Source organism: Electrophorus electricus, chromosome 16, assembly GCF_041902795.1.
Source record: "Electrophorus electricus isolate QZ-2024a chromosome 16, ASM4190279v1, whole genome shotgun sequence".
Taxonomy (NCBI): Eukaryota; Metazoa; Chordata; class Actinopteri; order Gymnotiformes; family Gymnotidae; genus Electrophorus; species Electrophorus electricus.
Genome location: NC_137512.1, coordinates 6832422 through 6856923, shown reverse-complemented (window position 1 = coordinate 6856923; position 24502 = coordinate 6832422). Strand labels below are relative to the sequence as shown.

Genomic DNA, 24502 nt, shown 5'->3' with positions numbered 1-24502 from the left:
AGGAATAAAAATATTCAAACAGTACCTGACTGTAATGAGATAAATTACCGAAACCTTTAAAAGTTTGTAGGACAGTGGTTTGTCTCTTTGTATGCTGTTCGGGGGCTTTTATTTTAAATACTTTTCCGCGGTATTTGAGAGTCGTACGGTTCGCGGAACCTCGGATTACGCCACGCCTACTTATAACCATGCCTACTTATACTTATAACCGAGGAAGCTGAAGGTACATCACGTAAATCTTGGTGGGTTGTCAGTAAGGTGGGAATAACAAAGTGGCAAACGCAGGTAATATAAATGTCCTACAATATCTGACCAGTCGTAATTTACCACGAGGAATATTTCTGGAATCTTAAAAAAAGTTACCGACCAACAGGCTATGAGCGCTTTATGGAGCTGAGAAGCTCACTCCGTAACTCGTAAAAGATGACAAATGCTAGTATCCTGTCCCTAGATGGATCCTATAGTTTGTGATCTTTGGGTTTATTCGTGGATTTTTTTTGTTTGTTTGTTTTTTGCATGGATTCTCCAGGCCATTGCCTGTTAGATCTTGTATTTTATCCCTTACTATTTTGCTTACATGAATGTTATCAATTATTTATTATAAAGTGATCTATCGTGGTCGTTTTAATCTTCGCTAAATCCACTTAATGTAGCGTGCACTTCTGGAGATATTTTAATGTTAGGAATTCATCTAAAATATTCATTTGAATTCACAATAAAAGGTTTACTCGATAGTTTGTCTTAAATGCATTCAACAATAATCCAACATATTGATTTATTCATACTGTTTGGTTATAGCCTACCCAAATTTCTACTAGAAATAATGAGCTGCATGAAATAAGGAGCTAGACGGGCTATTACATGAGATTAAGACACGTTTTCGAATTACTGTTTAGTCGTTGTAGAGAAGCATGTCTTTCCGGTTTATCTGGTTCTCCATTCAAATCGCTTCGATCTCGTAGTCGCACGTCGTGTTGTGCAATTGGCTGCTCTGCAGGCGAGCGTTTTTCCAAGGCCGCTAACACTTCACCCTCTCCAGATATGACCATCTCCCACAGCGAGCTCGTGTCTCTCATGGAGAAAAGCAAGGGACTTCTGCTCGTGGACGTGCGCTCCCAAGAAGAGGTGGCTAAAGGGTGTATCCCGGGATCCGTGCATGTTCCAGGTGACCTGTAGCTCCCACAAATCTGTTTCGTGGCGTTTACTTGGGACAGTTATTATAATTGTTTATTTATGTCATCTTTGTCGGTCCTAATGCCATGTGCTAACTGGAACGTTTATAGTGAGCAGCGTGGAAAGCGTGTTCTCACTGGAACCAGACGCTTTCCGAGATGCAACAGGTGTGCCCAAGCCGCTTCCAGATTCCCAGGATTTGGTGTTCCACTGCCAAATGGGGAGGCGTGGGGAGGTTGCCACAGATATTGCGAGGCGCCTTGGCTTCAAAAAGTATGATCACGATTACAGGCATTATGAATTGTCAATAGATTTGTCATATGAATGTCAATAGATTTCATATCAACAGCACTTAAATCTAAAACCTCTCTCTCTCTCTCTCTCTCTGTGTGTGTGTGTGTGTGTGTGTGTGTGTGTGTGTGTGTGTGTGTGTGTGTGTGTGTGTGTTTGAAGTGCACGTAACTACACTGGAGGTTACAAGGAATGGTCAGAGAAGCAATGCAAATGACCGTTCATCACTGTTTCATCACACCTGTGTCACACTATATTTAGATTTACTGCATTTAGGTTTCATCACACCTGTGTCACACTATATCCATCAATTACAGTCAATGCTGTGACTCTTGGACAAAGTGCCTTTCTATACTGGTTTCCGTGTTTATTTGGCTCCAATTATAAATATTTTGGCCTTTGAATTGGACTACCTCAGAAATTTGTGATAAATGTTTTGTTTCCTTATAGAATTTGTACTGATTCTCAGATGACCTGTATATTTTGTTCTTTAAATTGTACTAAAGAATTATTTGTACCCTTATGAGATGTGCACCCATACTGTGTACGCATGTTTTATTTAAAGCATATTAAGAATGCATAGCTATAATATGTTTTATATTAGCTTGCTTGTTTCAATTGACCTATTGCGAAGATCTGCAACATTGCTTATCAATATCTTTTGGTCATGCGCACAAAACGTGTTCCGTTCGTGGCTAAGCGGCATGTGAGGAGAATCGTGAAGCCTGGAAATCACAAGATAAATGGAAACCTTTATTGACCTTTGCTCTTCTTTCGGGTAATTATGCTAACAGAGATTAAATGACGCCATACATACATTAAATGTGAAGTTTATTCCGTAAAAATAGTAGTCTGGTGCCGATGTAATTCACGCACGGGTATAAACGTCGGAGATGTCACTTGGTGGCAGTGGTCACACTTTTTTTTTTCTTTTAGTGTTCAATTACCTTTTTAGAATTGCGATGTGAAAATTCATTCGTGCCGTTTCCAACTTCTCGGTTACGTCCAGTGTGCCTCTCTGGGTGGCGCCGTTGCTTCGCGCCGCGTCCCGACTCAAGGCCGACCGGGCCCGGCGCAGAAGGGCGTACCGCCTCATCCAGCGTCAATTAGTAAGACCGATCTCGGCACCGGACAAGTACACGTTACCGATGTTACGATGTGAAACTGATTGGAAGTGCGTCACACGCTGTTCCAAGAAACAATCGCACCGATTCCGTTGCCAGATGCGTCGCCAAGTCGGATGCAGGGGGTCTGCTGACATGCCCACCTACATTTACCCCCCTGAGCTCAAGCAGACGATACGTGCGGCCTTTCCAGGGGACGTGCGTGAGTACGACGACCCACGGCACGAAAACGTACGATTAGTACGCTTTTTAATTCTTTCGACTCTAAAATCTCGTGTCTGAGTCGTGCTCTTCTTCATCGATTTAATTCCCTTTTAGGTGTTTATGGTCACCATGGATGACCTGCATGGATCGGGTCCGTTTGATCAAAGCTGAAGTTAGATCTGCAGTAATCTTTCCCTTTTCAGATAGTTGTGTTTGTTAGCGACCTGTTACGTTTAATTCATGTCAGTCGTACAAATGTTCAATAAAGGGAAACTATTGAAAAGCAGTTGGTCTGGGACGTTTGTTTCTTGTGCAGCCCGCGCTTGCTTGCTGACTACAAGGTCCACAATCCTTCAGTTAAAGTATCCGTGGGGTTGCTTTTCCTTGGCTGAGTGATAAACGAGGAGGGTGGAAAAATGATTTGCAATTTTAAAAACTGGTAATTGCTGACTAAATGGTTCTACTTCAGGTTTTAGGTATGGTTTAGTTTGGATTGTACGCCAGAGAAACCGACAGAGAAACCTGACCGCAGGATAATGGTTACATGCGACACCAAGGAAACAAGCGCAAACACGCGGTTAACCGCGTCGCTGTCTGACTGCGAACGAAGATTCAGAAACCGTCGGTGGTTATTAATACAGGTACGTATCATCGTTTTCTTTACTTCTCTCGGGATAACCTCAAGCCAAATCTTTTGGGACGCGTCTGCTTTAAAAAATACAGATATTTACGGTATAACGAAAGATTCTAAATGGCTGCTTCTTTCTTCTTTTTTTTTCTTCTTCTTTTTTTTGAGCTCAACAAAATGCCGCCTGAGGGGAAATCTGACATGGAACGAGTGGGCCTTTTCAGAGAGATGGGCTACGTGTCCGTAGGGGACAAATATACGCCCTTTATTTACCGTAAGCCGTGACAACGTCTCCAGAACGAGTTACAATGACAGTTACACGCTCTCGGCAAATATATATTTACGGGTGCGATGCGTCCGTGATGTCTGAGCCAAATTAAGTTCGGGATGTATTGCAGGATGTCTTTCTCGTCCATGTTCTCTTAAAAGGTCCATTTCATGAATCTGCGCACAAGGATAAGCAGATGTTGGCCGAGGGATCCAAGAGGAAGTCTGCGCTCCAGGCTGGTTACTTTGAAACTCAGTTCAAGAGAATCTTTGAGAAAGAGGCACTGACCGACCGTATCAAAATCCAAAGGCAGTATAAGATCCAGCAAACCAAGAAGAATCTAGGGAAGGCCTTTTTACCCAGCAATGGAGAAAAGAAATCGTAGGTTAAGCATCCTTTCCCTCCTTGTTTCTTACGCAAGGTTTACTTTTAAAACTATATATAGAATTACATGATTTAGTGTAAAAAAACCAACAACAACCAGGGTGGAAGCCTTTGGTCTGAAATAAAAGTGCCCATTAACATTGCAGCACAACTGGAATCTCAATACAGTAGGACACAGAGCAGCGAAGCCACTTTTGGTCAGCTGACGATGTCTTGTTGGAGAGGAAAATGCACTTTGCACACATATTTATGCTGTAAATCCATTTAACGCTGTGGTGCTAATCCAGAGGTAACTTTGTTGAATTGTGGCTATCATGTGCCACCAGTTGACCTTTATCGGAGTGTATCTGAGCAAGGCACAGCCCACAGTGAAGTGAAAGAAAGCATAATTCGTGGAAGACTGCAGCTGGCCATGCGGCGTAACAGTCCTTTGCAGTAAGAGCACAAGAACTGTTAGTGTGCCGGGTTTCCATTCCATCGTGCGCATCTCAGAACTGGGGCAAGAGCTCCAGCCAACACGCTATTATGATCTTAAGTCTGAGACCAGTAAGATGTCACACCGGTCATGATATGAGAGCACATGTTTGTCATGTACTTGAGATGGCAGAAAGAGAGAGCAAGAACATTTTAAAAAACACTTTGTAATTGTTATTTGGGTCAAAATAAATATCAGGTGCATTTTGGAATCAAGAAAATGTCAGTCGATGGTGAAGAATATAATTTCTTTTATGTACATCATTTATCCCGATGTGTGCCACAAATGGACTGTAGTTGATTTGGGGTGCGTCTCATTTCTATTAAGATACATGTGTTGGCACTCTGCAGATCAGGAATTGGCAACTACTATGGGACACTAGGGGGCCCTGTCCAGGCATTTAGTCCCCTGCAGGTTCCTAAGAAGCCCTACAAAGCTCCAGGCAAGAACATGTACACCAGCCCACCCAAGAAAGGAAGCGGATACGGGTCAGTGCAGACTTCTTCCTCTTGCATGATTCTACACGACGCCAGGAGCTGACATTAAAGTAGATCCCTGTGTGCCTTTATTGTCTTCAATCCCAACACCACAGAGTAAGTCAGGCTTTGCTCCTTGAGGACGTCGTAGATACAAGTCTGTCATTTTGCTCTAAGTCACACAGCTGCATGGACGTGATCCTGAATGAAGACAGGCATCGTGGTGCAGTGCTGTTACTCAGGCTTCTCCACATGGTTATAATTGTGTAATTCCAGCTGGTATTGAGTCTAAATTATCCTCTCGTCTGTTTAAAAGCTTCCCAGGTGTCACCTTATCCAAAATAGATTCATATTCTCCTGATCCGTATGACCGAGCAAGAGAGATGCTAAAGGTATGAATTCAAGAATGAAGTATTACTGCTTGATGCTGTTGTAATGAAAACAGTTAATGGTCATCGTAGATTCTTTGCTCCTGCCAATACCCTCATGTTGTGTTTTTGTAAGAACAAGTCTCCAAGCAACCCATGTGCAGATAATTATTTTAGCTCTACTAACAAGAGGGATCATTTGTCTTCTAGCGTGAGGTAGCGGCTCACAAATCAAAGTTGAAAGGCGGACCGTTTCACCTGAATCTCCATCCGAAGGAATGCTTTGACAACAACCCGTACAAGCTCGAGAAACCTTTACCGGCCGCAAAGAAGGCCGAGGAGAAGAAGACGCGCTTTGCAGTGCCCTTCAAACCGAGCTCTCCCAGCAAAACGGTACGGAGCATGTTAAGTCCTGTTCACCGTGTTGGTCTCTGTTCACTGTATTTAGCGGCTTCTCGGAGGGTCGTAACGTATCCGCCCGACCTCGCGAAGTTTCTATTCCACCGTCACTGCTCAGTACGTTTTCCTCTTCGTATTCTTTTAGATTGGAGGAATGAAAGCCGGGACGTTCGAGCCCTACCCGCCGCACTCAGCCGACCCCTACGTCACCAGGAAGCCCAGTACGGCGACCACGAATAAGGACGCGAAGATCTTCCGCCCATCGCCTGGCTCCAAGAGTACTCCAGTCAAGAGCATAATCTCTCTCAACGTGGACAAGTAAGCCTCCTGCAAATTAAACACGTTACGCACAAGAAAGACAGAAATTACTCAGACTTACAGTAGCGCCCCGACTGAGGAGAGTACCATCATGTGATGATCACTCCACAGGATTTTTGTCATATTAGCAACGATGCCGATAATCCTCGCGTATAAGAAGTTGACGATGCCGTCCGATTCTAATTTAATCCCGTGTTTGCATGCTGGAGAAGAGGCTCTGATATTAGATTTGTACTTTTTTATTCACAGGCTTTTGAATTGCACAAACTACAATCAAATCCAATCTGTTATGGCATATTAAGAGCGTCCGATGCCTGGCAGGTGACCTGTTTATAACACATTAACATGACTTTTTTATTTTGGTGTGAAATTAAACAATAATTGTGTATACTTCTGTCTGGTGTCATTTTGTTTGATCCATCCAGTCCTTCTATAGCAGTATTATGTTAGTTATTGCAGAACCTAACTCTCAAGGACAGTGGGGTATTTTTTTAATTTCAGTGCTTGTATCAACGATGACTTTCTCTAGTGCTAGTTTTTATATGTACTCTGGGAGTTCATGTTAACTGTTTGAATGATTATTTACTTTCCCTGGGTAGTTATATTTGGTAATGTAATCACGCTTTAGGCGACAGTTGAGTTTGTAATGGGTTTATCAACAGAACATGATAATACAGTATACATTCAGCTACATTTACAAAAAGATAAGTGTATATTCTGGAAGAAATTAATACAGCTCAGAGAATATTTCATGGCCTGTTTTGAGTTTGAAATGCAATCTTAAATTTACTTAAATTCATTTAAATGCTATCTTAAATTCTTAAACTTAATACAGGGTCACACATTACACAAACACCATATATAATTACATGCATATCAGCATGTATAGAAAGTAGAGCTTCAGACAAAGAAGTGTGTTCTAAATGTGTGTTCTAAATGAATTTCAGGATTTCATCGGGATTCAGAGAGATAGGGACTCTAGAAAACAACCGTATCAGTATGTTGGATCTCTCACTTTTCAGGTAGAGGCTAATTAAATCCCTGAGAAGTGAAATTGCAAACTCTCGTGCAAGCTTTCCCTCACACGTAAAAGCAGGCTTCGTCTGGCTTCATCAACAAAATGTACACCTGTCCTAGCTGTTTTGCCACAGGGTGAACAAGCATTCCTACACATCCCTTAGGCGTGGGGGTACACGGTGACCAGGTCGTGGCCCTCCGGCGGTCTCATTCGGAGCCGAGCATGAGTCTCGCAGTACAGCTGCCCCTCCACCACGAAGTAGCCCTTCTGCTTCAGGTTCAGGCCGCAGTCCGAGCACACGAAGCAGGCTGGGTGGCGGAACTTGTCCCGCGCCTTGACCACGGTGCCGCTGTCCATCGGCCGCAAGCATGCAGACAAAAAGGAGAAAGGTCAGATCTCGGGCATGTGCTGTAGGGCTCTGCGCACCACACTGGCACACTCAGGTCTGTCCCGGAGAGGCTATACTCGCACAATGCCTACGCAGGAGAGGCTATACTCGCACAATGCCGACGCAGGGGAGGCTATACTCGCACAATGCCGACGCAGGGGAGGCTATACTCGCACAATGCCGACGCAGGGGAGGCTATACTCGCACAATGCCGACGCAGGAGAGGCTATACTCGCACAATGCCGACGCAGGGGAGGCTATACTCGCACAATGCCGACGCAGGAGAGGCTATACTCGCACAATGGCGACGCAGGAGAGGCTATACTCACACAATGCCATTACCACATTTGTCACAAAGAGGCAGTTTTTGCAGCGAAGTTGAAGAAGCCTGGGTTTTGGTTACTGGAGCTTTTACGCTTCTGGTTACCAGAGGCTTTGTACCTGCCCAAAGAAAGAAAAAGAGCTCTAACGGAGTTGACGTGCATTCTAAAGTGTATGTTTCTGAGTGTATGGCAGAGTCCGATTAGCACCAAGAGAGCAGAAAGGCACGGGGTCGTGCTGGTGTTACGGTTGCGCTGGTCGACTGCCGTCGCTCACCGTCACTTTCCACGTAGTCCTGCAGAGCCTTGAAGGAGCCAGATTGGCGTGGAGCGTGCGGCCTCTCGTGATCTTCCTGCAGCATCTGGTACACGTGAGAGTCCTCGATGGAGGTCAGGACCTTCCCGCTGAGAGCGAGGTGGAACAAAAGCGTGCTAAAGTTGGTTCTCCATACAGAGCTGACATCTGTTGTATGAGGTATGTGGAATGCACAGCTATGGAACATATAGGATATAAATTCCCAAGAAAACTGCTTAAAACCTGGGACTAGTGTTGTAATTACCAATGTATCAGTGACGCTAAAACCCCTCAGCAAGCTATATAAAGATATGTCAAGTTTATTTATGGAAATGTAAGTTACTGGTTTGCTCTTATGTTTGATTCTGAGTTGGTAGGCTGACTAAAGATTGGGCGGACATGGTCAAAGCCGAACTTTGGTTACCTGGGTAGCACCTGATTGCCTACAGTGGACATCTGAACCTGCTGTAGTGCTTCTGACAAATTTGCATCCGAGTATAAGTTAACTGGGGTGTTATACTGAGCAGAACGGGCCAGGGCTTCGTCCCGACCACGATTACTAACTGGTGCTGCGTTCGGGCAAGGTACTTGAGCTACACTTCCCATCACCCCCCCAGATGGGTTATCTCTTGAGATGTGGTAACAAAAGGCAGATAAAATGGTGTTGGTCAAAAGGATGGGTAGAAGCACAGTGATAGAAGGAGAAAAGGACAGGAGAGAATGAAACAGTAGGTTAGAAAGGTCAAACGTAGTCCTTTACTTGATATACGAAAATAAAGATCAACATGATATTTATTTTGTTAATAGAGTTGAATGAATGTTGTCATGTTGTTGTTTTTTTCTCATTTGACCACAAACAAGAAACTGTAGTAATCTAATAATAATCTAAAAATCTAATAATAATCTAATAATAATCTAGTGACCTGCTTTGGTGTGCAGGTATGAAGGGCTTTGGCCTGACATTATACTTGTGTTCGAAGTAGCCAAGGTCCTGTAAGATATAAGAAGAACAGGAAGGAGAGTTTACAGAGACAGGAAGAGCTACACAGGGACAGAGCAGAGGTCCTCTAAAGTCCTGCATGTCTTTACCAGATCCAGTATGTCCCGCTAAACTGTTCCAAGGACCAGTCGGTGGGGCCTTACTCCCACTCCTTGTGTGACTACATGCCTTTCGTATTACTCTCAGTGTAGTTACTGAATAATTCACAGTAATTACCGAATATTATGCCTTAAGATTAATAATTAAGTAATAAGCGCGAAGTTTAAGAGATTAAGCAAACTGGCACAAAATGAAACTATATGAGAAAATTGATTCCACTTAATCTCAAGTGTCAAATGGAATCTTCTTCGATATTTTTGTCCCGGTAATCGAAGGTTTGATTGATAACTGGATCGCGTGCATCCTGCAGGACTTAGGAGAACTTCTGGCACATGCGAAGGTGTGTTAAGGTCATGCGTTAGAAGCCAGATGGGTCACGGTGGCCCTCGAGAGCAACGGAGGGGAGCTCTTCGGGTAGCCGCGGAGGCCGCCACTCACCCCTGGGGCCTGTCATGCGCCAGGCCGTGGATCTGTCCATGCAGGGCCTCCTGGATGTTGCCTTCTGAGTACAGCCCTATGGGGGTGTTGTAGGAAGAGCTCACCACTTGCCTGTTCTCGTCCAGGTTGGCGGTAGCCACAAATGGCTGCGCCCTTCTGTTATGAGCTGTGCCCATGGGCTTGTGTTCCTGCACGTGATGGACAGATGAACACACTGTGCGTGCCGCGGTGAAAGCATCACACAAAACGGTACAGTTCGTTTCAGTTGCAACAAAGCGCAGTGTAGTTGTATAAATATATGCATAATTGTATTATTATTGCTGAATGGTATTCTAGTTTGCCACCAGCAAGTTAAGGCTAGGCAAAGGTGCTTTGGTCAAATATACCTTTTGACATGGTCTTGTTTTATGATTAAGAAACACTTTTAGTTTTGGTCAAATTAGTCGAATCTAAGTCATATCACATCCTGTAAATTTCCTTAAAGAAAAATTAATAAACTTGAATGCATTGTAGATGGTGCAAACCACCAGTTTTCTTCATAGTTAGGAGAAGGTTCCTTACTGCCTTCTTCATATTTTAGATGCTGACTGACATTAGAGGACGTTCATTGGCTGGTTCGTGGAATACAGTGCTTTAGACTGAGCTAACAAGCTGGGCGGTTTATCCTGACCGGCCCATCCTGACCTCTTCTGTTGTAGCGCCATATTCAAACTGGCTACGCTAGACTTTTTATCTTTTTTTTTTTTTCTTCGGCGACTCCTGTTGGCCAACGGCAGATCGCCGAGACATAAACCAGCTCCCGCTCAGCTCGACCAACGGCCACGACGGACAATCTATGTGCTGAAGTGTCCAGCCTCTCACGCACCCAAGCGAGAACCAATAACATGGAGCACAGTTGCAGCGTTCCTCCCGTAAGCTTCCCCAGTGCTTTGGCTGCTTCACACATGCTGTAGCGCTATCGCAATACGGCGGCGCATGTGACGCAGATGACGATAGTCCCAACCCTGTCATCTCACCTGCTGCTCGGCCTCCAGGTTAAGCTTGAATGGGTGCGCTTTACCTTCCTCAATGACTTGTGGGGACCAGAGCTTGGTTTCAGGCCTGGAAAACACACAGCACACAACGAACCTAATAAAAATGTCCCACGGGAAGCAGCGTGGTCAAACATGGAGAAGATGATGGAGGGGCTCTGTAGCATCTGAGCTCCCAACTTGTATTTCTGTCATCACCAAGCCATGCTGCAAGCCATACAAGGATCAGGATGTTAATAAAAGACGTTTGGTTCAAAGGGGAAAGCCACATACCAAGGCCTCCGCTAGCACCAGCTACGCTCACGAACATTCCAAAGATTGTTTTTTATTTTTAAAAGTTTAACCTTTTAATAGACCAAGCAATGAGCAGGGCAGTGTCTGAACTGATATATGTCTATAACTGAGGTGCAGCGTTCTCTACACGAACAATCTCAGCCCCCTCATTCCAGACTGGTGCGAGGTCTTGCCTGACGCTCACCTCTCTATCTTCAGGCAGAGCTGGGAAGTGGAGTCTTTGATCTTGTTCTGGGCCTCGGCATGAGTCATGCCCTCGGTTGAGACTCCCTCGATAGCCAGGATGACATCTCCTGGGCAGAGATTGACCAGCGATGCCTTACTGCCTGGTGTCACCTAGGAAACAAGGCCTTAATGTACTTTCAGGAGAACAGCAGAAGTGAATGGATGGATACTGGGAACAAACTATAATTAAGAAGAATCATCAAAAATGTAACTGCATTTCCATGAAACAGATACTACTGCTACTAATACTACAAATAATAATAAGCTTTATTTATATAGCACTTCTAGCAAAGGTATACAAAGTTCTTTACAGAAAGATATAGTAGAAATGGAATACAATATAATACAATTTTAAGAGAAAAATAAAAGAAAGGATTTAAAACAAATAATGAAAAGATGAAAAAAATACAGTAGCAGAAAATAAAGTGCAACTGTAACATGAATAATGAATTAAAATATGAAGTAAAGGATAACTGGAAGAGATGTTTTTCTTACTCCCAACAGTGCCTAGATCACCAAAAGCCATCGGGTCAGTAGGGAGGGAATTCCAAAGTTAATGATCACAGTAATAAAAAAAAAGGCTACCCGGTTATTCTTCTTAGCGCCAAGATCTCTCTTGGAAACACACAAAGATTAACTGAGGCACAGCGGGGTGGGACCATGTATGTTAACAAAAGTGGCATCGATATCGATATAGTATATATAGCTATCTGTTGATATTAAGGATATCGTTATCTGCTGATTAATATATAGCTGTTGCCCTCCTCCAATGCTGAAAGGGGACTATAAATAGTTGGAGTGGATATGTCAGTCAGGGTTCAGTATCACTGGCTGTGGGTAGGGTGGTGGACAGCTTGGCCTATTGAGGGCACGCTGATCTAACCACCGTGGCATTCGCTGTGCTGTTGAGAGGCTCTCTGCTCTCTCTCTCTTTCTCTCCTTCATTAGCAGAGCCTGACATCATCCCTCGCTCCTCTCATCCCTGGCCAGGCTCACTTTCTGAGGTATTTTCTTCGCTCCCTGCAGACGCTTACTTCATCGGCCTGACGTGTAACCGGAGGTTTTTCTCCCACTGCCACTGTGACTAAGCCGTCTTGTTAGAGCTTCCCTCCACCGCCTCCCCAAAGGGAAGGTTTAAACCGAGTCTGGCAAACCATTTAAGACTGGGAGGGTTTAGTTCCCCGTCATTAGATTTAGCCCCTTAGAGATTTGACCTCCTAATTTACTGGCTGATGGGATTGACTGGAGTAGCGATTAAAGTTGCGCATATAATGCGCAATCTGGTAATGTCTTGATTTGCCCTTGCCTCCTGTATGTTGCCCAAATGTACAAATTACTGTCACCTGCCAACCAAGCCACAGAAGTCTGTGAAACTGCCATTGGCAGGTAGTGCCTTTACTCCGTGGCAGCGTTTGAGGCGAACGGATTCCTGTTTTCTGCACGCCACCCGGCGTCACTGTACTCGCAGCAACTGAAGATGATTGTTGGCACAGCTGTACCAGCAGCGCTTCAAGCGCAGACAATGAAAATCGGATCGCTCCCGGGACACCGTTTCTAGCGAATTTACAATGGGCTCTCTCCAGCTGAGGAACAAAGGCTCTCTTGTTTCTGAACCGCGAACACGGAGGGCGCAACGAAGGAAGACCAAACAACAAAGCCGCCGCTAGCGCAGATGGGCGGTAACCTTCGAGCAGAGGCACGTACGGCGCAAGATCGTGTTTGGAGAGACATGCAGCGCTGTGGAAAACACCTGATTCTGGCAAAACCTCGGACTTGAAAGTGCGCTTGAGGGGTGGGCGGGGGGGGGGCGTGTTGGTGATACGATGTGATGTGGGAATCAACATGTCGGCACACATGCCCAGAGGGCCTCACCACAAGATATCAGGAGCGAGAGGGACACGTCAGGTCACGCTGCGTTCGAGTGTGCAGTCATGACATCTGTAACTGTAGGAGTTTCCCCGCATCACATACAAAGCAAACGGGGGATTTAAAAGAACCGTCGCGTCTGTAACTTCATGCCAGTATGGGGGCATGGCTGTGTTGTAAAACACTAGCTGATGGTGTGATAGTAGCCCACCTGTACCTGAAGGTTTCTGAGGATGTCATCATGCAGATATCAGTATTTATAAAAGGCGACGGGTCATCTTGCGGAATGGAGAACGTAACCACACCAGATTACTTCTACAGAGCTTCACTGCTTGAAAAGAGACCCTGAGTATGTTAGGCCTTTAATTTAGCAGATCTCCTTGATCTTGGACCATGCTTGGTCACTTGTACATAGTTCAGAAGTCGAGCAACTAATTTGCAACTTCATCCAACTAAATTACTGTATTTGCTTTGAAATCAAATCCACCTCTTAAGGGCAGTGCAGGCAGTGTTAGCTCATGCTAAGCTGGTTGTTTCAGAGAAAACATTAAACAAGAGCACTAACTAAACCACAGGGATTTGCCTTAGAAGTGAGTTCACCACTTCCAACCTGAGAAATGCGCTGTAGTTTCGGACTACGTGGGACACCTAAGTGGAGTTTCATTACCTGTTTTGCTCTATATAAAAACAATTGAAAAGATGCCAGCCTGAGTGGGGATCTGTATTTGGCTCACCTTATTTGAATAATATCTATATTATTGTTTTTTTAATCATGTGATCAAAGACTCATAATTCCCAACGAGGTGTTCCGGCGCAGTCTTTTTACTGAACGAGGAAAAATCTAATGGGAGCCAGGTCGTTTTAAACCAGTCTGCTCTAAAAGACGCCTCATTCACAGTGGACCGCACTGCCGCCAAATTCTTTTCCTACGTTTGTATGACTTTTGTAAGACTGGGAAAGACTCGAAGAGATGTCAGAGTTTTAAAAGCAAAGAAGCGTGAAGGATTTGCTCTGAGTATATAAGCTACCAAATGTCATCTGCTTTACATGTTAAAACCAGGCCATCATTAAGGGAACGTCGGATGACTTTGTACATTAGTGCAGAGTTCCTGAACACAAAGCTGGCTCTCTTCTGCCCACTGATGGTTCATTATGCCCCTCACCCTACTGTATGTTACCTCCTTAGGCAGACAGCCTGGGTTGAGAGACCATCAGCATGTCACTCAGCAAGAGGTGGGGAGAAGCCCTTGTGGCAACAGGTGTGGAGAACTATAGACTGTGTGTGGGTGTGTGTGTGTGTGAATGCCAGGCACTTAGTGCAGTCAACCCTATTTGGGTGCAGTTGTAATACAATATATTTAGCAGTGTGACGAGAGGCAAATTATCCATGTATTTGCAAATTAATGAGTGAATGTAACACCTAGCAACTATATGAGTAGAGGAATCTAGTTTACAATGAGGTCAAAGTAAATGTGGAGCTATCAGCAACTGACAGGTCATTTAAATTCAATGATTTATGCTAGTGTAGAGATGCAATTCAGTCTGGAAGCTGATAATACAAATGAAATCCCAGAAACCAAAAAAGACCTGTGTGAAAATACCCTCAGAAACTTTAAAACTACACTATTTTATATACAGCACTACATAATCACAAAAACATGTCCTCACCCAAACTCTTATAGGTAAATGACTACACAGAACCCTGCCAGTGTCCTGTACTTGGATGTAACAAGTCCAGACCTTTGCCCCGTAATCTTCAGCCGCAATTCCTGTGTGACTTTCTGAAAGGATTCTTGTTGTTTTTAAGGCTGAGCCACTGGCTTCCCATGCCCTGAGCCACAACTTACCAGTACATCAAAGACATCCTTATCTCAGAGAGCCTCTCCAAGCCTGCTGGAATGTGTGAAACAACAAGGACCAGAGCAGAGCTGCTCACCCTGGTCTCTCTCTCTCTCTCTCTCTCTCTCTCTCTCTCTCTCTCTCTCTCTCTCTCTCTCTCTCTCTCTCTCTCACACACACACACACATACACACACACACACTCACCCTGGTGATGGTCAGAGGCTGCTTGAAGTCTTTGCCCCCAGCCAACCTAAATCCCCAAGGTGCTGGCCCCTCTAGCACCACGTTCTGCGGCATGTCTCCTGCTCGCAGGCTGCCTCGCTCCTCTGCCGACCTGTTCGCGCCCCTCTTTTATCACGGACGGCAGCTGCAGCGCTGTGAGAATCAGGTGTCCCTCCTCCTAGCTCGCCCCACGTTGATTGGCAGCCAGCGCCTGTGTGTGTGTGTGTGTGTAGTCAGTGAGGAGGATGCCAGGATGCCCCACCTATCAGAGTGAGATCATCCAGCAAACTGAAGATCTGAGGTAGTGCCCCACAACTCTCTCTCTCTCTCTCTCACACACACACACACACACACACACACACACATTCTCTCTCTCTCTCTCTCTCTCTCACACACACACACACACACACACATTCTCTCTCTCTCTCTCACACACACACATTCTCTCTCTCTCGCTCTCTCTCTCTCTCACACACACACACACACACATTCTCTCTCTCTCTCGCTCTCTCTCTCTCTCTCACACACACACACAACTCTCTCTCTCTCTCTCACACACACACACAACTCTCTCTCTCTCTCTCACACACACACACACATTCTCTCGCTCTCTCGCTCTCTCTCACACACACACACACACACAAACACACACACACATTCTCTCTCTCTCTCTCACACACACACACACACACATTCTCTCTCTCTCTCTCTCTCTCTCTCTCTCTCTCTCTCTCAAATCTTTCCCAGTATTCTTCCTCTCACTCTCATACTCCACCACATTCTCGCTCTGCCACTCTAGCTCGTCTGGTCTCGGGTTTTCGGCCTGCTGACCGGGCACCTGTGCATATCTCCCCGAGTCATCACTTGCCATGTCAAAAGTTCCGAGCTGAGTGAGACGATCAGGCTACCGAGAAGATCACACAGTCCTAACAGCTCACCGTCACCAACTTATTCACAGTGAGCTCCGAGCTGTCTGTGACGGTGTGGCTGCTTCAAGCCCCTAAATTCCAGTCCATCACTGTGAAACGTCTGTCACGCTTTGGTCCTGAGATTGTCTGTTTTGGTGAGAGACAGGTTACCTGGACTGACACGTGAGCTCCGTGTCCACAGACGGCATGCCGCGGGAAAACAGTATTCAGGTACAGCTCGGCGCCCGAGGCAGTTACTGCATGCCATGTGCTCTTATGTGCGGTCCCCCCCCCCCCCCGCCCCAAGCAAGCACAACAGTTTGTACAGACACCATCATGGTGTCTCCACACACGCCAGCTCTAGTCTTGTCTAGGGACTGTAATGGCCTGCTCTTCTGTTTAGGAAGAGGGAGCTCTTTGACATGCTTTGCAGACTTCGCCAACTCCTTGTTTGGTTGAGGAGTATGGATAGCTGAGATGCCCTGGAAAACGTGTGCGTGTTCCTGACTGGACACCTCTGACAAAATGAAATGAAGCTTTCTTATAAAAATGCCGTAGTACAAAAAAGCCTCTTGTATATAATTATCAAGGAAACTGTTGCTGGTGATATTTTGTAACAATAAATAGGCTTTGGCTGTTAGGAACCGTTCTTAGCAGCATAATTTGCCTGAAGCACGTTTTGGTAGTTCCTGAGGCAGGGACAGCGACACCAAAAAAAGTGGAGGGGGGGGGTGGGGGTCAGCAAAAGGCCAGATATAGGTCATGGGTCAACTTTGGCATGAGCGTTCATTCCGTGACCAAGCTGGGCTAGCGTCTGCGGCCTTTGTATGAGCAGAGGCTTGGCCTGGGGCACGTTTCCTGGGAGAGCAGCAGGGCGCTGGAAGGATCTGCCTCAATTTCGAAAGGCTCCGGTAAGAAGCTCCGAGCAAGGACCCGGACCTCTGGTCTCCTGACGGGGCTGCGGATGCCTCTGAATGTTTTTTTTTTTCCTTGGCAAGAGAAAACCCAGCCTGCTCTCCACTGACCTTCTGTTTATTATGTTGCCATGGCGGCGAGTGGGGCAACTCTAGGACGTCGCGTGGCTGTTTATAACCAGGAGTGATGGCAGAGGATCTGTGCACAGCACAGCCTGCCAATACGGTCTATATAAAAAGTCATATACAACTATTAACTGTAACTCAAACCCCATTTAAGAATGTTAAGTGGTTCATTCTGAACAAGACGGTATGGCTCAAATCTACAATTGAGTTCTGTCTTTTCTGAAAGAGTTTCTGTGGCCACGTTTCCATAACGTCCTCCCTCTGGCGTGTTATCGTGTTTACTGCGGTTTTTGTCGGCTTCTAGCATTTGTGAACCGATGAGGCTACAGTCCTTCCTGAGTTCTTAAGCTTCTGTTACAGGTTGGTTACAGAAAGCAGAGCAGCTGCATGTACATCCTGGAAACTCAAAGTCTGATCAAAGGCATCGGTATACAGCACGTGCCAAAGAACCGGAGCGCTAATTAAAAACATCCCACTGAGAGCACGTCGGATCAGATGCAGTTTATTAATGTATGCACAGAAACAAAAAAACAAGTACATATTGGCCTTGATGTCAAAGATTGCTTTTACTGTTGCTAAGATGTGATTTCCCTGTGGAATACTGTACACAAAGGGGAAGATACTGGAAGAAGTCATTTATATTGGAAAGTATATTTTCAGTCTCTATGGTATCAAAGACACATAATTCCCACTAGGGGAGCCTTGGTTACGGAGTCCACAGTTTGCTGTGTTGTTGAGTGGAGCTACACAAGCCATTCCGGATTTCGCATCACCGATTTTTTAACCTGTGTATGCAAAACTACACTCAATCAGTGCTTAAGTGAACAGAAAAGGGTACATTTAAGATGCAGGAAATCTGTCTTAAATCACGTTGGTTTGGCAGATTGGGGTTATATGTTAATGGAACTTTCATGTGTCTGAGAGGAAATAGCTGTGTGAGTTTATGAATGCTACTTTCAGGCTAAATCTGGTTGACACCGTACATGTGAAAAAACACTACATTAACCCCAAAGTCCAGTAAAATACCGACTAAATGCAGCCTACTATACCCACACAACCACGAGACACTTTCCCAAGTTTTACAGAAATTCTAGACATTCCGCACTTGATTATCAAGACGGCTTCAGCTAAGTGTCAGATTAACACTTAATACTAATTGCGCATTAGATCGCATAAAGGATATTTGGTAAAACGACGCACCGGGTGAACTCCTTAAGTGGGAGCCGGATGGAAGGATGGAAGACTACGGGCGACTAGTTCAAAGGAGCGTAGCCAGCTCCCACATAAATAAAGCCCACGATCTCAGATCACTGGCTGATCCCAACACCAAATGAGGTCGGTGAGCACGGACCTACTCCTCGGGCTCGGCGCGGCCGTCGAAGCTTTTTTTTTCCATGACAGCATTGCCTTACGGTGGCAGTAGTCGCTGGATGCATCTCGAGACTTCTCGAGAAGAAATGATTCTGTAAGAGACATGTCGTACTAACTGTTATTGACACCATGTAGGGGATCAAACGGCACGGAAATACAGTGACGTCAGCAAAAGAAAATGAGGCATTATGTCATTATAATACTAGTAACGCTTGTCACAATATTGCAGATGATCCTGGCTGAGTTCTGCTACACTATCGAGTATCAAAACCACTTGTTGTTTAGAAAAATCTAATTCTGCATATTTTCATTGTACAAATGAACATGACAACTAACAAGGTGCAGGCTAGGTGAGAATTGAATTGTAACGTGATAAAAAAGTAACAGAATATATTATGTATATTATCCAGAATTAAAATAAAATGTCTGACACGTTGGTTAAATCAAAATAATTTTTGAAAATTCTCTCAAATTAAGTCATACATACATAAGGGTATATATCACATACAAGACATAATGATGTTTACTCGTGTTTCTCTTACTCATTTATAAATAAGAGAATACGGTGTGCAAGATCATACAGCATAAAATAGTAGTCTAGGCAGAAGACATTATTGTGGTTCAGTTCATTGATAATCTTATGCATGAAACCCGGTTATTGTCCAAAATGGAGGTTAAGGAATATTGCATTCTATAAAATATTACTTCTTTTGACCTAAAAACACCATACACATTTTAGTCTGCAAAATCCTTCAGACGCTTATAGGAATTGTCTGGAGGACAGAAAATAGAATCATAGCAAATCCGCCAAGGCTGATTCTGGATGAGGCGCTATGAGGAAGTGCATACCGCGAGCAGCGTCGCCACCGGTGTGAACCGTCCTACTCTGTATGACACTGCAATACTGTTCGATCTAGATTAAGCCTAGATTAGATCAGACATCAGATCAGACGTTCTTATCTGACATCAGGTCCGCGTTAGCAGGGGCACACACTTGTTCCGAGTAATGACAGAACATTCCTAGCCTACTCCCTCTCACCTTCCAAATGTCCCCAAAAGAAGAAAAGAAAAGAAAAAAAATATATATATATCTATATATATATATAAATGCCTCTTAATAAATAAAACGATAAATAGCACACTTGGTTGCTTCTTCATATTGAAATTCATCAGCTGTACTAAAAGTCACATACATGTTTTATTCAAAAAAAAAAAAAAAAAAAAAAAAAATCCACGCAGTCCTATGTGTATAATCACCCCAGAATTTAACCAGAGTTTAACCAGTACTCTGTAGTAATTCACTCCAAGGCCAGCGAATCCAGCATCCAGGTGACATGCTGCATTGTGCTTTGTGGGGCTATGAGGAAGCGTGTGCTTCTTCTGGGCGCTAGGGGGCGTTGTCTGTCTCTGTGGCTTCAGGGCGCAGAGCGGCGCTCGTCCTAGAGCCGCTTCACGTAGTTCCCGGGGAAGGTCCCGAAAAACTTGCTCCGCCTGGATGTTCCTGCGCACATAAAGACGAAGTCATGTAAGAGTTTGCAGAAATAACATTTGTGTGGTGGGTCTGAAGGGCGGAAACCAGGGTTTATGCATTATTACATTTCATGCAGGTGTTATGTACGATTTGGTTTTATATGAGCGCTAACTGAAATGCACAAAAAGGGCAGCCCGAGCTCGCAATCCGGCAGAACACCACGCAGTCAACAATGCCATCTGGTGGCGAAAACGGTGTACTTACCGACAAACCACCCGTCATCACATTTCTCCATCACGTCAACGACGTCGCCCTCCTTCAGCTCCAGCTCGTCCTCATTACGCGGCATGTAATTATACGCGGCCTGAAACCTGCGCCACCAACACGGACACGCCGTTAGGCTCGAGATAAAACACGGGGCGGCGACAACACGAGAGAGATCGTTCGGTACAGCGTGCGACGTCAAGAGCGCTTGGGCAGGATGCGGTCCAGACGCAGACCCGAGCGGGTGATTATTAGTGTTTATATGAAGTGATAAGACACTCACGGTTCGCCAGGCGCGTGAAGTGGGTCCTGCGCGTGAGCCGGCCGGTGAGACTGGAGAAAGAGAGACAGACAGACCTGATGTAAGCAGGCTAGCCTCTCGCGCTGCTGAGCCGCGTCCGCGTGTTCAACGGAGCTCTCGTCTCCGAGTAACGTCGGGGGCGCCGCCACGGATCGGGCCCGGGTAAAATGTACTGAGCGATCAAGCCCTTCCGTCTCCCAAACCGCACAGCAAACGAGGAGGAACTTGGAGGACTGAAGGTTCCAGTGCACATGAAATCGAAATCTGCCATTGGCCAGGAACTGTTTCTAAGCCCACAACCAGACCGGGCGGAAACACCCGTCGTTTTTGTTTTGGTTTTCTGTTGTTTTTTTCTAGCCATCTCCGCATAGTCTGATTGAAGGACTTGGAAGCAGTTGAGTAATGGGCCGATTATCCTGAGAAAGGAAGACTGTACTTCCCTTGCTTGGAGAGACTTGGGTGGGGGTTGGGGGGGTTGGGGGGATAGGCCGCTTGTCTAGCCCGGGAGAGTAAACTCTGTTTAAGCTGTGTGCACAGGAAAAATCATTGGGTATTCCCACAATCACTCCAGACAGCCTGACCGCGCCTCGCGGGGGCTCTCCACTTAAGCCCACCGCCACATCAGACGCACATCTCAGCTACTCGGCTGGGGCACGGTGGGAACGGTTAGATTATTCGCCGTGCATGGACACGTTCGAGTCACACGCTGGCACACTCGCCGTTCCCAAACCCAAATAGCCAGCCAGATGCTCGCGTGACAAAGCTCACTCGCATACGTATACACACACACACACACACACACATACAGGATGCATAATGGGCATGCTGTTGCACTCTTAATTGCTTCTAACGAAAATTTTTTTTGCAACCTCACAATGAAATATAGCAAGACACGCTGATTAAGGCTATCTGGCACAGAGACACTGCTCAGTGCATTAACATTATGGACCCTGCTACTGTTCTGGAACTGATATGTGACCAAATCTACACTTAACATCCCTTATCAAAATTGAGGACAACACTCAGTAACAGCGCCCATAATTTGAAAGATTAGTCTCTATGTGTGTTATTTTATTGCGTACAAGAAGCATGCTTAATGCATTTGTTTTATAGCCAACATGTCTATATATCGTCTGATGTGACTTGTGCTAGAACAGGCTTGTGCATTAACTTTGATAAGCATCCAAGCAATATTCCTCCATTTCCTGAATCCTGAGTGCTACAAGCCGCACCAGGCGCACGCGTTCCCGTACCCTGTGAGACGGCGAATGGTTTTGCCCTCTAACAGGCGATCCACAGGACCTCCGAGACATCACGGGACTGCGGGGGGGCTTACCAACAACCATCACCTCGTGTCTTAACACTGGCTGCAAGAACCAGAACAGGGAAAAGCCTCAGTCAGTTAGCCTCACACGCACGCAGCACCCACACAGAGAGAGGAAAGCGCGTCGGAATATCGCGCCCGTGATCAGCGGCCCGGATGACTGGGTTGTGAAGTGTTGCTGCAGTATGTGTCAAAGATCCTGTCTGGTGTATGGACACAAAGTGCAGTCACTGCAGTTTCACATGCAGGGGATGAAATATTCCAAACCCGTTTCTTATCTAATCTGTTTGCTCGTCATGTGTCCAGCTGTCATGTCCTAACCTTTACGGTCACAGTGTCCCTTGGCCTGTTCGTTTTGATGCCGGGGGCAACGCTTGTAATTCTAATAGGGGAACACCGAGGCAAGCTGGATTAAGAGTGGGACAAATAGGTCTTAGAACAACAAATTCACAACCTGTGAAACGGACTAGCGGTAGAGCGTAACCTCACACGACTTTGTATGGGGGACAAACAGTTTCATTATTTTTGCAATTCTTTCTTTAAAAAAAAAAAATCATTATACCAAAGTGGGTACAGATGAAATGGGTTAATTGGGGTTTGTTAGGGTCTGAATCACAGACACAGAACAGGTGGGAGTGTTGAGAGAGGCAGATGTCACACAGGCAGGCACCTTCGCTTTACCTTGACCTTGGGGGAGCGGAGGTGTTTGGAGGAAGGTGGAGGAGAGTGGGAGACCCCTGGGATTGGGGGGGTGGAGCGCGGGGAAGGGGGTGTGGAGGTCAGAGGTGCCTGCGAGAGAGGGGGTGAGGTGCGCAGAGAGGCATTCTGGGTAACTTCAGCCTGCTGAAATGAAGAGATAAGAACTGACGGACCAGGGCTTATGTTGCTAAGGGAGTAACTCAATGTCACCCTCCCCTGCGGAACTTCATATATGACATGCAAACATCTTAAAGCTAAATTAATCTGAGGAGAGCAGAGATCCAAGTTAGCACTTCAAACGGATTAGTCAGGACTATTTTCTGTTACTATTAGTACAGACACACGAACCAAACCACACTGAACCAAAAGCTACCTCCAGTTCTGACATCTCACTATGGACTGGCCGGACTGGAGTAAAGGTATTGGATGACTGGGCATCTGAGTAAGACCTGCTGTTTTCACTCAGGTCCTCCTCTATGAATAGTCTTGGTAGCTCCTCCATCACGATCGGTGCCTGCCTATAAAAGCCTGCTTCTTCCACGGCCGGGCACTTTGATTGGCTGGCTTGGATGATGGACACAAGCTCTTCACACACGTCCTCCTCAGCTTCCGTGGAGGGCAGTGTGAATTTATTGGACGTGGGGCATTCGTGGGGCTCGTACACGATCAGGTCAACGGTGCTGCAAGACCTCGGCGTGTCCGACTCGTCAGAGCCATAGGCGCCTTCGTCGGTGGGGAACGGCGGCTCTTTCTCCAGAGAGCCTGCGGGTTTGCGGCTCGCCGGCAGCTCTGCGCCGCTCTTGCGCCTCAGGCTGAAGTCGAAGGTGGGCGAGACGGGAGAAGGGGTGCAGGAGGCAGAGGCCAGGGGCGACGAGCTGGGGTCCGGGGATGCGACGGAGCCGATGGGAATAAAGTGGCCCTCTTTGAGCGACCGGTCAAGAGGGCGGGGCAGGAGGACCGGAGAGCGGCCACTCCGTCCGGCGGTGGCGGGGGCGGGCGAGGGGGAAGCCGGCGGGTCCGACGCCGCGCAGTTAAGCCAGAAGGTGGAGGGTAGGGGGGGAGGCGCGGGGGCGGGGCAGAGCGGCGCCCCCCGGAGCTGCACGGCGGAGGGGCGCGCGCACGACGGCTTTGGAAAGAGGGAGAGAAACGAGAAGTTACGGGCTGCAAAAAAGAAGACAGGAAAAGGCTGAAAGAAAAAGCGAGGGGAACGTCGGACGCGACAGCAAGCTGCTATTCGCATCCGCTCTGGGCGCAGATAACCGAGCACGTCAGAGAAGTCAGTGAACACAGCAAGAGCACTCGAATGCCACGCCAGATTCCTGGTCGCTTTGTAGCTACGCTGGACTAACGGACGACTTGGAGTGCCGCTGTTCGACCGTGAGAATTCCCTGCTGCTGCCATATGCAGCTCACGATGAACCGCATGGCTTTTGAAATCCTGCGCTAAGCCCTGGTGACGTCATGATTAGAGTGCTAACTGTACCTGAAGCAGAGGGGTTTCACGGTTTAAATGAGTGTTTTGAAAAGAAACTCCTCCATGAAAACAGCAGTGGGCCAAGAGAAACTCATTTGGACCTGTCAGACAATGTCGGAGACTAGTGTGCGTTTAATTGTACCATCTGTGCGCCACGCTGTGGTTTAGAAAATAGCCACAAGGTGGCGGACTGCATTTTCCTGTCCTCACTGATCACATTTATTCGTTTCGGCAAAAAGAATTGCAATGCATTTTACAATGATTAATAACCCCCAGCCCAAAGCCTGGGTGGATTAAACGTTAATTTTAAAAATAATACATTTGTAGTGTAAACCGTATATATTCTGATTCTGTTTCTTGCAAACGGTATGATGTAGCCATGAGCAAGTGCACTATTGTGTGTATTATGGTTATGCAGTTAGTGAAACCTAAGATGCTTCTGGCTGACTTCTAATGAAACAGACAGTGGAATGACAGTGGGGCCCAACAGCCAATCGCGTCAGAGA

General features: G+C 46.1%; 4 protein-coding genes across 14 annotated transcripts in view; 2 read left to right on the top strand and 2 right to left on the bottom strand.

Moving 5' to 3' along the window:
• Positions 1-181: 181 nt before the first annotated feature.
• On the top strand, positions 182-3078 carry tstd1 (thiosulfate sulfurtransferase like domain containing 1). Its single transcript, XM_081698872.1, has 4 exons — positions 182-285; positions 1040-1165; positions 1284-1446; positions 1627-3078. Exons 2-4 carry the CDS (start codon positions 1042-1044, stop codon positions 1679-1681), a joined length of 342 nt encoding a protein of 113 aa, XP_081554998.1. The 5' UTR covers positions 182-285; positions 1040-1041; the 3' UTR covers positions 1682-3078.
• Positions 2683-6498, top strand: cfap96 (cilia and flagella associated protein 96). The gene is made up of 9 exons (XM_035532080.2): positions 2683-2819; positions 3262-3433; positions 3589-3694; positions 3850-4069; positions 4898-5035; positions 5340-5415; positions 5602-5784; positions 5936-6108; positions 6358-6498. Exons 2-9 carry the CDS (start codon positions 3329-3331, stop codon positions 6407-6409), a joined length of 1053 nt encoding a protein of 350 aa, XP_035387973.1. The 5' UTR covers positions 2683-2819; positions 3262-3328; the 3' UTR covers positions 6410-6498.
• Positions 6499-6743: 245 nt separating this feature from the next.
• Positions 6744-15354, bottom strand: pdlim3b (PDZ and LIM domain 3b). Of its 5 annotated transcripts, XM_035532081.2 has the most exons (8): positions 15128-15345; positions 11176-11327; positions 10683-10767; positions 9053-9120; positions 8554-8757; positions 8112-8239; positions 7844-7955; positions 6744-7475 (listed from the first exon to the last, which is right to left on the bottom strand). In XM_035532081.2, the coding sequence occupies exons 1-8, from the start codon at positions 15218-15220 to the stop codon at positions 7286-7288; spliced, it is 1032 nt and encodes a 343-aa protein (XP_035387974.1). In that variant the 5' UTR covers positions 15221-15345; the 3' UTR covers positions 6744-7285. The 5 variants fall into 5 exon arrangements, with proteins under 5 accessions (XP_035387974.1, XP_081554997.1, XP_035387976.1 ...); XM_081698871.1 differs by lacking the exon at positions 7844-7955 and having other exon boundaries at positions 15128-15354; XM_035532083.2 differs by lacking the exon at positions 8554-8757 and having other exon boundaries at positions 15128-15337.
• Positions 15355-17579: 2225 nt separating this feature from the next.
• The window catches only part of sorbs2b (sorbin and SH3 domain containing 2b), a 40337-nt gene continuing 33414 nt past the window's right edge, over positions 17580-24502 (bottom strand). The window contains exons 21-26 of one of the 7 annotated variants that reach the window (XM_081698488.1): positions 22897-23649; positions 22506-22667; positions 21754-21867; positions 20483-20532; positions 20200-20306; positions 17580-19965 (exon numbers count right to left, since the gene is read on the bottom strand). In XM_081698488.1, the coding sequence (XP_081554614.1) occupies positions 19904-19965; positions 20200-20306; positions 20483-20532; positions 21754-21867; positions 22506-22667; positions 22897-23649 (1248 nt within the window). In that variant the 3' untranslated portion in view covers positions 17580-19903. The other 6 variants (XM_081698489.1, XM_081698497.1, XM_081698501.1 and 3 more) reach the window with 6 other exon arrangements.

What these genes read in the sequence shown, in the direction of transcription:
- tstd1 (XM_081698872.1), top strand. Translation starts at nt 1,042, where the DNA reads ATGACCATCTCCCACAGCGAGCTCGTGTCTCTCATGGAGAAAAGCAAG. An exon ending in GGGATCCGTGCATGTTCCAG is followed by an intron (nt 1,166 to 1,283) that starts GTGACCTGTAGC and finishes GAACGTTTATAG; the next exon opens with TGAGCAGCGTGGAAAGCGTG. An exon ending in AGGCGCCTTGGCTTCAAAAA is followed by an intron (nt 1,447 to 1,626) that starts GTATGATCACGA and finishes GTGTGTTTGAAG; the next exon opens with TGCACGTAACTACACTGGAG.
- cfap96 (XM_035532080.2), top strand. Translation starts at nt 3,329, where the DNA reads ATGGTTACATGCGACACCAAGGAAACAAGCGCAAACACGCGGTTAACC. An exon ending in AGCAATGGAGAAAAGAAATC is followed by an intron (nt 4,070 to 4,897) that starts GTAGGTTAAGCA and finishes GGCACTCTGCAG; the next exon opens with ATCAGGAATTGGCAACTACT. An exon ending in GAGCAAGAGAGATGCTAAAG is followed by an intron (nt 5,416 to 5,601) that starts GTATGAATTCAA and finishes TTTGTCTTCTAG; the next exon opens with CGTGAGGTAGCGGCTCACAA.
- pdlim3b (XM_035532081.2), bottom strand. Translation starts at nt 15,220, where the DNA reads ATGCCGCAGAACGTGGTGCTAGAGGGGCCAGCACCTTGGGGATTTAGG. An exon ending in CTCTGCCTGAAGATAGAGAG is followed by an intron (nt 10,768 to 11,175) that starts GTGAGCGTCAGG and finishes TGTGTTTTCCAG; the next exon opens with GCCTGAAACCAAGCTCTGGT. An exon ending in GGACTACGTGGAAAGTGACG is followed by an intron (nt 7,956 to 8,111) that starts GTGAGCGACGGC and finishes TTCTTTGGGCAG; the next exon opens with GTACAAAGCCTCTGGTAACC.